Source organism: Solea senegalensis, linkage group LG11 (genome assembly GCF_019176455.1).
Source record: "Solea senegalensis isolate Sse05_10M linkage group LG11, IFAPA_SoseM_1, whole genome shotgun sequence".
Lineage (NCBI taxonomy): Eukaryota > Metazoa > Chordata > Actinopteri > Pleuronectiformes > Soleidae > Solea > Solea senegalensis.
In genome coordinates, this window is record NC_058031.1 from 1,077,175 (window position 1) to 1,088,739 (window position 11,565).

The 11,565-nt window shown below is 40.1% G+C and overlaps 2 protein-coding genes across 3 annotated transcripts; both read right to left on the bottom strand.

The window, feature by feature from the left end:
• Positions 1-4,631: 4,631 nt before the first annotated feature.
• crebzf (CREB/ATF bZIP transcription factor) lies at positions 4,632-7,604 on the bottom strand. Of its 2 annotated transcripts, none has more exons than XM_044038819.1 (3): positions 7,452-7,604; positions 5,455-6,525; positions 4,632-5,046 (listed from the first exon to the last, which is right to left on the bottom strand). In XM_044038819.1, the coding sequence occupies exon 2, from the start codon at positions 6,476-6,478 to the stop codon at positions 5,699-5,701; it is 780 nt and encodes a 259-aa protein (XP_043894754.1). In that variant the 5' UTR covers positions 6,479-6,525; positions 7,452-7,604; the 3' UTR covers positions 4,632-5,046; positions 5,455-5,698. The 2 variants fall into 2 exon arrangements, with proteins under 2 accessions (XP_043894754.1, XP_043894753.1); XM_044038818.1 differs by having other exon boundaries at positions 7,415-7,604.
• Positions 7,605-8,085: 481 nt separating this feature from the next.
• las1l (LAS1 like ribosome biogenesis factor) lies at positions 8,086-11,064 on the bottom strand. The gene has a single exon (XM_044037206.1). It carries the CDS (start codon positions 10,850-10,852, stop codon positions 9,113-9,115), a length of 1,740 nt encoding a protein of 579 aa, XP_043893141.1. The 5' UTR covers positions 10,853-11,064; the 3' UTR covers positions 8,086-9,112.
• Positions 11,065-11,565: the final 501 nt, after the last annotated feature.

Below are 11,565 nucleotides of genomic sequence, written 5' to 3' on the forward strand. Positions count from 1 at the left end.
ATTTTGACGACATACTAAACTTGGACATTTTTTTTTTGGACAACAAACTAAACGATGACATTTTTGTGACTTTTTGGGCGACATACTAAACTGTGACATTTTTGTCAAATTTTGGACGACATACTAAACTATGACATTTTTGTCAAATTTTGGACAACATACTAAACTATGACTTTTTTGTCACTTTTTGGACGACATACTAAACTATGACATTTTGTCACTTTTTGGACGACATACTAAACTATGACATTTTTGTCACATTTTGGACGACATACTAAACTATGACATTTTTGTCACATTTTGGACGACATACTAAACTATGATATTTTTGTCACATTTTGGACGACATACTAAACTATGAAATTTTTGTCACATTTAGGGATAAAATACTAAAGTATGACATTTTCCTGCAGACCTGAGTGGCATGGTGGCATAGTGGTTAGTAGGTCTCGACTATGTACAAAAATGTCATAGTTTAGGTACGTCGTCCAAAATTTGACAATAATGGCATAGTTTGACAGTTTTGAGAAAACCCCCACACATCCGATATCAAAATGTGCAGTTTGATTTCTAAACGTTTCGAGCAACCATGGCGACAGAAATGACAAAAAACTGTGAATAATTTCCACAAACACATGAATGGGAGACAATCGACAGCCCAGTTTGGATCCTCACAGCTTAATAGCCAGTCTCTTTAAAAGGATGATTCCACCAAAATACCACTTTGTCTAAATAGCTCAAGTTTTAAAGGTTCAATCCACCCAAATGTTACTCCTTTACCAGCACAAGTCCTGCACCCGACAACAACGGCAGCAAGAACAGCGGACACGCTCAAAATTTAGAATAGCTTGTGCTGTAAGATTCAGAATTCAATGTCTGATGTTGTGAGTTCAAGTCTGGTGATGAAGTTTTTGAGTTCAAGATTGAATGTAAACGGACAAAAGCTCTAAGAATACCTAAAGAACTGTGAGAGCAGGTGGCTCAGTGGATGAAAACACTGATGTCCCTTCAAGAATGGTTAGGTTGTATTCAGGACAATAACTACTAGCAAACTATACAACAGACATTTTCACTGTATAGTTTGAGAAATTTCAAAATAAATGTCCCATATTGGCACTTTTTAATTGAAAAATGAGCAACTTTGAGATGTATTAAAAACTACATTTTCCATAAGTTCTGTTCAACACTGACTAGGTTGTGTTCAGGACGTCTGTGACTTCTACCACAGTAAATCAGACATTTTCACTCCAACGGAAATATACACTTAAAGATCACATATTTGCGCTTTTTAATTGAAAATGATCAACTTTGAGATGTAATAAAAACAAAAATGTTCGTAGGTTGTGTTTAGGATATCTGACTTCGAAATGACAGGCCACATTATCTTATCAAAATTCCGATGGTCGCACCACTTTTACATATTCCTCTAATTTTATCAGAGCGATAAGTGTTTTCACTTGTTTTAAATGACGTTTATGAAGGAAACGTTTGAGCTAATCAACTCTCTCTATCAACTCAGGCCAAGTAATAACCATGTAGTTTTCAGAGTCACACGTAAGTATGAGTCAGGGTTTTCATTACTTTAACATAATACACAGCAGGAGCAGGTCTGAGCTCTTCTATGGTGGCTGTGGATGGACAAACTGAGGTCTGTCTGTGATATATTTGAAGGCTCCCTCTCAGAAGAGTTGGATTCATTTACTATAATCAACGTTTTTAGTACAATTTAGAGCTAGCAATGTTAAGAAAAAAAACTCAATTATTCTAACAGAATGAATGGAATTCCCGTTATTTTGAGTAATCCTGAACCATTTATTTCCAAGAGCCATGTTTGATTAATCAATCAATCAACACATATAAATCTAATGTAAAAGGCTGGAGAGATGTTCAAATGAGTGACTCTTCAAAAAAGATCCTGTGAGAGCAAAGATTTATACAACTGCATGTGAAAGTGATGGAAGGACAGGGAAACAGGAAGTCTGAAAATACCTATTCATTTCTTATTGGCATTTTTTGATCTTCTAAATGTTTAAAAGCGCAGGAATGCCTTTTTGTTTCATGCACCTTTAAAAGGGATGAAGATAACTGTTGTACTGGACATATTACGCCCTCTTCTGGAGAAACTTGCACATGACATGCATTTTATTTGTATTCATCACAACTCTAATATAATACCCGACGATATGGGGAAGTGTATGGAATTAGATTTGTCAATATTTTCATAAGCAGATAAAATAAATATCAATTTAATCATTAGAATATATTGTATTTTACACTATATCATAACATTTTAATTAAACAATAAAATTAGATTTGTGGAAGTGGACTGCACAGTGAGCGGTCTGTGATTAGAGACGGCTGATGTACAGTTAAAACTAATATTAGCAATTCCTTTCAAGCTAACATGGATTTATTAAACAATCACATAAATAGTCTGAAATGAATGTATTCTATGATCTCCTCACTATGTAAATGGTAGTGTCAAAGATGTTTTATTTGGTTGTTTCATGTTCCGGCTGAGAATCCCTCACCTCACCCTCCCTTTCCAAATGTTCCCAGAGAACTGACGTCACCTTCAGTTAGTGTCACAAACTAAAGATGTTCAGTTTGTCCACTGCAGGCCTTTGCAGAGCAGTACCAGCTCCTTATCTATATTTTATCGGCTCACTCTAGACACTTAAATAAAAACAACTATTCCATCATCATTTTCTGCCAATTTCTACTTACTTTTACACAGTGGACCTTTAAGTGCATTACACAAGTGTTCGGCTTTCTTAAAGTCCAACATTATGGATGAAAGAAAGTATGCCTGGTATAATTGGCAACGCCAGGATTTTCCATGTTACTAGTGGGGATGGGTATCAGTCCAATACTTGTCGAAATCACTGGATCTGATAATGGAGAGATAAAAACTTTAAATCCAGTACAACCCAAAAATCCCACAAGTAGCATTCTTCACTATCCACGGACTGTAAAAAATGTATAAATGTGTTTTTACAGCTTCATAGCTTATAAATGGTCTAAAATAACCATCGATCTAACACTGGTAGATACCAGTTTGTGACTTAGGCTTCAGACATTAAAATCATCCCATTATTATGGCAGCATCTCTACAACTGTCAATAAAACGCAATCCTGGAGTTTTTCAACCCAGCATCTTCTACTATTTCATTTTGAGAGGTCCCATGGGCATCTACAGTTAACACACATCTAAATCTGCATTAAAGGACCAGTGTATGATTCAGTGGCACCTAGAGGTGAAACTGTTTATTACAACCAACTGAATGTCACTTAAGCATAGATGTAGAGCTCTGTGGAAGAGGACCTGTCCAAGTGTAGGATAAAGGGCTCACAAGAAATAGCATAGGCGATTCCTTGCTGTGGTGTAGTGTTAAAAGGATAGTTGTTTTTTAGAGTGTTGTATGAAGTACTGACACATTATTAACGCTGACTTTGTGCCATTCCCATTGATCCAACAGGTAGCTGGATACTCTCTGAAAACAGTAATGCCACCAGGGACAGAAGGAAAAACTGATTTCAACATAAATGTGACATTAAATACTAATAAATTAAATGTACACCATATTAGGTCTACAGTGGTATTTTAGGAGTACATTTGCTGCTTTTCCTCACAGATAGAGACTTTTCCAGCTGGAAACTGAAGTCTGTAAAACACTAAAACTGCACCAAAGTCCATAGAGAAAATGACAGCAGTTATCCCTAGATGCCTCTATCAATAAAATATTCTTCAAGAATTCTTTATATATTTTGTTTGGATTTAATTTTGTCATACAAATTGGGCTGAAATGATTACTTGATGAATCAATTATTAAACCATTTCAATAATCGATTATTCAACTTCAATGTTTCTAACAAATTAAAACTAGTTTCAGCTTCTTTAATGTGAATATTTTCTGGTTTCTTTGCTCCATACAACAAAGAAATCATTAAAACATCATTTTGGAACAAAAAACAAGACAAGTCATTTGAGAGCATTGTCATTTCCAGGTTTGACAAACACTGATCAATATTTGTCAGCATTTTATGGACCAAACAATTATTTGATTAATCGAGAAACTAATCGATAGATTAAATAAAGAAAATAACTGTTAGTTGCAGCTCTAGATACAAATTTAACAAACGAGCAGTAGTAGTTCCCGACGAGTTAAAAATGCTGATTTTCTTAATGGACTTTGGCGCAGGAGTGGGAGTGAGACAAAGCTACTGAAGACGTATGCAGGTGTAGATATTTAAGCGGCTAATATAGGTTCTCCTTTCCATCTCTGTCGGCAGTCATGTTATCAGCGAGTGTTCAGCTCCCAGGTAGGTCTACAGAAATGGCACAAGATGTTAAGAAACAGGTGGGTGTCATACAGTGAAAACTGAAGGAAATGTGTGATCCCTAAATGTATCAAATCCCTGTTGGCCCTGCTTTACTCCTGTGCTTTGTACATCCATCAAATCGTGGTCATTTGTTTTGGGTTTTTTTGAGAACCTTTACCAGACTTGACCCAAAAGTTCAGGGAAAGTTAAGATCTGTATCGGCAGAGAGCTTGCTGTTCAGAGAGAGAAAAAAGAAAGCATTAATATCAACAGCACAACAAGACACAGTAGATATGTATAACTCAAACTTAATGAAAATATGATTTATTTGATCCAACATTTCTCAGAGGCCATTTACTTCAAACAATATGTATCCAAGAGTTATATAATATATACACATTTACATTTTGTCACACTTAAATGGTCAGTTTCATTACTTAAAGCAGATGTGTGTACTTTTTTTCTTTTTTTTTTTTACATGTAAATATATACAAGACAAAGTTCTGTGACAATTTAGCTTCAGGTAGCGTTGCTCCAAATATAAACAGGAGCAGCTGCAGTTGGCCGTCCAAAAACTGCAAAAACAACTACAGCTACTGGTGTGGAGTTTTGGTGAAATAAAAGCCACTTGTACCGTTTGATACCGATACTACCTTTAAAAAAATACCAGGCCACGTTGGCAGCAGCTTGTCCAGCCTCTTCGCCTTCCACCAGCAGAATCCACTTTAGCATAAAGAAAAATAGGTCGTGCTAAATGAAATTATCCTTTTGTACAGTGGTGCAGGTTCACAAAGAGCTCAGTTCTGACCAAAACAGAATATTCTCATTTACCCCCCCACATAATACTGCTTTCCCATTTGAGTATTTACATTTTTTTCCACTCTTTGTGGACCTTCACCTTTATCTTAACATCTTAGCGTTCAGGATACTTTGTTTCAACTTAGTGACATGTTAACTAAAATTAATCAATTTCCTTTAAACAAATCATTAACAAAGGGAATAAAGTACTTAACATCCACTAACTGGAAACAAGAACTGAATAAAAACTGGAGTTACAAAAGGTCGCTGCAGGACGCTTTCAAGCCTGTGAAAATCATCAACAAAAGAAGTCTCGTCTTGACTGATCCTTACCATGGAGTCAAGCAGGTAAAGGTGTTCAGAAGCCACTCAGCCCCCATGGAGGATCAACCATTACCTAGAAGAAACTGTCAACAAGGTTTAGCAGTAACGTGTACTCAAACCATCATCACACAAAAATGCACATGCACATTCAGCAGTTCTTAGGTACTTTTAGCTAACAGTGTTCATCCACCTTCAAGAAAGTTCAGTACACTCAGTTCAGTCTCAAATTCTGAAAACAGATTAGTACTTGACCCTACATTTTGAGCGACGTGCTCGCACTCTGTGCACACTTGGTGCAGAACTCCACAGAGACGTGGTTCTTGTCCACGTGTAGACACACGCCACCAGATGTCTCTTTCTCCTCCACTTTCACACGCTTCCTGGGTAAGGCGTAGTCGTGGTCGTTTTCGCCGGGCCCCTGGAAAAGCGAGGAAGATAATTTCATCCCATTCACACCGCTCAGCCTGGACAAGAGCTGGGCTAACATGCTCTCATTGGCCAGCACAGCTCTCAGGTACCTGGTCTCATCTTCCAGTTCCTCCACTCTCTTGGTCAGTTGAGAATTTTCCTGTTTGAGGGTGTTGTTTTCAGATGACAGTACGCCAACTTTCCTCTCCAGGCTGTTGACGTACTCTTTCTTCTTAAGACGGTTCATTCTTGCAGCGATGGCGTTTTTGTTGCTCGGGCAGCTTGCGTGGTTACGCCTGTTCTTGTTCTTCAAATCAGATTCCACTCTCTCCGGAGATGAGGCTGTAGAAGCGTCAAACCCAGAATCTTGTTCCTTGCCATAGTACATGCCAAGATCAGCAAGCTCCATATCAAGGATGGGAGACATTGAGTCTCTTTCAAGAGTCCATGCCATGTCTTCAATCCCAAACAGGTCATCAAGCACGACTCCACTGGCGTCAATCTCACCGGCCAGGAAGCTTTCAGAAGGACTGGGGAGATCCTCTACAGTTTCCACTGCATCCATCACTTCAACCTCAAGAGACTGAGTGTTGTTCATTACGCGGCCTCTTCTTCTGGTGATCATCGTAGATCTACAGTAGAACTGCACGGCAATATCTTATAACTTATTTCCTGTTGGGACAAAGAAAACACAGTGTAAATGGGTAATCTTGCGTAAATCAGCTGAAATATTTAATTTAATGAAGCTAGTTCGGCTGTGACCTTCCTTTCCTTCTTCACACCAATCTCGACAGTGATAATCAGTACAATTATTTGTTCAAAGTCAACACAGGAAGACTTTCAAGGTCAAAGACAAACTTTAAACCTAAGGAATGCTGTGTATCAAGTAATATTGCAAACGTCATTAATCCAGAATCTTTTACTGTGAGTGCGTCGAAATCGTAATATTTACTTATTTCAAAAGTTGTCAAAAGTCATATTATCTGTTCTAGAAAAGAAAACAATTTGTTTCACCATCTAAATATTTAGCATAATTCCCTCTGACAGCCTCCATTTTAAAATAGGCTTAGAAAAGCCCGTGTGTGTGTGTGTGTGTGTTGGCTCAACGTACGATCAACGTAACAGGCTTATTATGTAAGCTAGGCCCGTTAGCTTTAGCACTAATACTTTCGCACAAGTACGTTACATGAATACGTCATCATTCGCACGCGAACACTTATGTCCAACTTGATGTGCTATAAACCCTATGATTACACGTTAAAGTTAATATTTTGCTGTATTTCTTTTACTTTTGTTGAGTGTGCGTTGTTCGTAAAGCGCGCTAACATTAGCATTCTAGCTTGCTAGCCGACGTTAGGTTGTCCTTTCACGCCGAGCTAATGTTAGCTGAATGTGGCTGATGGTAGATAGAAAATAAAAACAACCTCGCTGGATGCTGAGGTGCATTTAACGACAATATCTATGGCTATGCGTGAGCGACAAGCGCCGGCTCGGCTTCTGTTAGCCGCAGCTAAAACACAAAGTAAACTAAAAGACATGAGGCGTTCCCGCGTAAACTCACCGTACAATTCAGAAAAAAAGATGCAAAAATTACAAACCACGGAAGCAGAATCGCCCACAAAAATTATGTTGGCTGAGAAAATGTCTTCTTTAACGGCTAAAGCATGAAAATATGACAGAGAATGGCGCGACGATCTGAAGAATCTGACTGAAGTCCAACGCCGAAAGCCGGATATCACTCTTCTTCTTTGGACTAACAACACAGCCTACATGTTACACTCCTGCCCTCTTGTGGAATTAGCTTACTACTACATCACAAATAGAAAGATAAAAAATACAGCGTGGTTATATATATATATATATATATATATATATATATACACATATATATGTATATATATATATATATAAATATACATATATACACATATATGTATATATATATAAATTGAAGGCTGACTGTTCAGTTGAGTCATGTGAGGAATTTGTGTTTTGCCAGAGGCTTCATGATATGACAATATTAATACAAAAAATACTTTTGAAAAACTGTTAATAGTTGCTTATTGTAGCCAAATCTTTCGTCCACAAGGCAACATTTATGAAGACCACACCTATATTATAATGAGATCCAACTGTATATAATTAAAGTCCCTGGCTTTTTATTTCAATTTATTTTATATTTTGTACCTATTGTCTGTGGCGGTGTTGTTTTACCTCAAAAACACAATCATGTTCCCTCAGGAGAGAAAAACCTTTTTATTTAACATAAGTGCACAACAGAAGATAGAGCTCATGTTCTCCAATACACAAGTGTATTAGCAGAAACTGAACCTGTATGACAGGTGAGAGAGAGAAAATAAATACATCACATTTGCATGTCACCCTCTTATATGACGAGTTTAAAATCTGAACTCTTTCTATGGTTTGCATTGTACTAGAAATAATGTAAACACAGTAAATGACACAAAGGCTTAAAATGACTAAGACTTGGTCAGATGAACAAACCGAGGGCTTCACTTCTGTGGACTTTATGTTACTTCATGAAATGTGGTGAATACTAGAGGCTGAACAATTCATCGAAATCACAACAAAAATATCATTTTAGATTACTTATCATGTCATGATCTATGTCTTATTCTGCAGAATTAAGAAAAATGACCATTCCCTCTGATACTGCGAATCGTATCACAATCTCTGTCATAACAATCGCAATTTGTTCAAAATGTTTCCGTCCTAGTGCAAACATAGTCATTTAAAAACAATCATTAGTTGCCATCTAAGGCTGCGACATACAATTATTTTCCCTAGTCGATTAATATGTCATTGATTATCTCAATTCATTGAGCAATTGGTCAATAAAATGTCCTCAGATGTCTACAGTTATTCAGTTCTAATGGTTTCTTTGTGATATGGAGCAAATAAAACCAGAAAATAATCACATTTGTGAAGCAGAAAAACTGAAGAGCTTGTTTTAATTATTTAATTAACTTAATTATACGTTTTTTTAGGTTTAGTTGCACTTCTGTGACAGTAAAATTGAATATCTTTGGTTTTAGGAGAGATGTCCACTTTGATGACATCTTACATGACTAATGTTTGTGAGTTGCAGCTCCTAAACCAGTCCATCTACAGTCCAACACCTGCGTAACAATCTTGTTTTGTGACTAAACAAAGTGAAGGTTTTGATGATTTATAGAGTGACAGTTAGGTGATGAGTGAGCAGCTGTGAAGTCTGTTCTGTTTTGTTCCCAGTTTGAAGTTAAAAAAGCTGCAGTCCAGACTTCAGCTTGTTCACGTCACTGTGGTTCCACAGGAGGCCATCCGCCGCCCTCACTGGCACGGATGCTCCCGTGGCACCGTGTGCCACGCTGCTCTCCATCTCCACCGGCTGGTCAAACACTGTCATTGTCGAGTAGTTTTCCAACATGAGGCACGCAGGGTCATCCGACTGTCCGGGGACTTTACCCATAGGAATGTCCTTCCATGAAACCTTATCAACGCACACCTGCCACGGAGAACCTCGCAAAACCCTTGCCGCGTCTGCCAAACTGTCGGCCGACGCGTGGAACTCGCTCCGCTCAGAGTGAGCCTGGGAATGCAGAGGGTGGCCTTGGTGCCGCAAACACCGCAGCTTCTCGTGCAAACTCTCCAGAGTGTATACGGGCTGCTGCTGCTGTCGTCGTCGCTGCTGCTGCTGCTGCTGCTCCGTGTAAGGGTCAAAGTTTGAGTGTGCGTTTGTCTGCGTGTAGATGGAGCAGAGCTTGAGGAGCCCCCGTCTGGTTTCCTGGGGCAGAGGATGCTCCATATCATCCAGGATTAACTGGAGTAAGTGAGGCGTGCTGGCACTGGGGGCGTCCAGGCAGGCGGAGAGCAGCTGCTGCCACCTCAGCTGGAGGCGATTCACAAAGATCTTGTCTTTCGTTCTGGCCTTCTTCTGGTTCTTGGTCTCACTGCAGATCTCTGACTTCTTGTTGCAGAGGAGGACTTCAGAAATCCATGCAGACAAGTAGAAAGCCCTGTGGTCGTTGGGCTCCTTGGAGAGCAGCTTCAGCTCGGCAAAGAGCTTCTCGAGGAGGAGGTGAATGAAGACTGGGGAGTTGAGCATCTTCAGGAGGGGCAGCCAGAAACGTTGCACAGCTAGAGGGAGTTTAGGTTTGGAATCACTGGCAGAGGTTTTGCAGCCTAATGTCTCCAGTTGTTCAACAGTAGGAACCATAAATCCTTCTTCCAACATCACATCGAACAGCAGCTCACTGGACTCCAGAGCAAACTGCTTGATCTCACCCAGTAACCAGCTCATGTCTGCGAAGGGCTCCGGCCACTGGCTGCTGTCTTTAGCATCAGGGAGCTCATTTAAAGTCTGGTACTGCTCCTTCTCGAAGGAAATCAGGAGTTCACGAGCGTTCTTGTACACCTCCATTTCTTTCTGCCTCGCAATGAGCTCGTCCTCCTGACGTTTCAGGTCCATCCCCTCGTCTTCTCGATCCAACTGCGTGTCCCAGTCCTCACTGGGGCCTCCTCCCAGCTGCCTGGACCAGTACTCGTGTTGGAGCCACTCCAAGACCACCTTACAACCTTTTCTGCACCACTTCAGGGTGGGAAGCTTACGGTGCGTGACGTCATGTCTCAGGTTGACTACCCACTCGGGGATGTTGAGGTTTCCGGCCAGTCTCCTTAAAGGCCGGGCCATTTTACCCTGCTGACGCTCAGTGATCAGGTTCACGAACCGAACCAGAGCCGCTCCGTAGAGCAGGACCAGGTCATCTGCGCTCAGCTGTGCAGTCCGGTCCAGCACCTGACACCGCACCAGGTCCGCGGTGCAGTCCACGGCCACGGGGCAGCTGCTGGCGTACCTGCACTTCCAGGCGGAGATTCTCTGCAGTGCAAACCGCTGTAAGGACGAGTCTTTGGAGTAAAGATACTCCAGAACCTGGTCCCACTCAGCTTTGTTGAGCCACGCGACCACATGGCGCCTCTTCTCCGAGCTTTTCTTCTTCATGTTCGCGGTGGACGCGGCGCACACTTCAGTGTATTCACAGCGCGGGCGCAGAGAAACCTGCGTTAAGAACTTACAATCACGTCTGTTTCTTCCTCTCAAACCGAGTTATTTCTGCTTTCTCGCAGCGTGAACGAAACAACACGAACTACGATTTATCGAGTAAAAAGGAAACATCAAATCCCGGATGTTAGCTTTCTTCTGTTTATTTTCCTGCGTCGCGGCGGCCGTCAAACACCTTTAACGCGCATTACCGCCACCTACTGGCCTGGAGATTAAATCAGCACTGAATGCAGTTATGTTTAGTGTATTTATCCATCATCTACCGCTTTATCCTCCAGCGGAGGGTCGCGGGGGGTGCTGTGCCAATCTCCCTGGACAGTTCTAGTGTATTTTTATATAAATAAATATATTTTACTATAAAATAACAAAAGAAAGAAGAAAAAAACAAAATAATTGAACTCAGCAAATAAAGTGTGAACTACAAATAATGTAAACCCCAGGAAAAGTCAAGCACTGGGGTGCCTCTGAGCAAGGCACCAGAAAATAAAACTAATTCTGATTTTACACACACACACACACAGTCGATGAGTTCAGAAAAAACACAGACTATCATGTATATATTAATATTAAGGTGATATTACTGGGTTTCTGTGAAAGAGAAGACCTGAGTGATGAAAAATCGCTCCTTGATTAAAGCTGCAGTACGCTGGATC

What these genes read in the sequence shown, in the direction of transcription:
- crebzf (XM_044038819.1), bottom strand. Translation starts at nt 6,478, where the DNA reads ATGATCACCAGAAGAAGAGGCCGCGTAATGAACAACACTCAGTCTCTT.
- las1l (XM_044037206.1), bottom strand. Translation starts at nt 10,852, where the DNA reads ATGAAGAAGAAAAGCTCGGAGAAGAGGCGCCATGTGGTCGCGTGGCTC.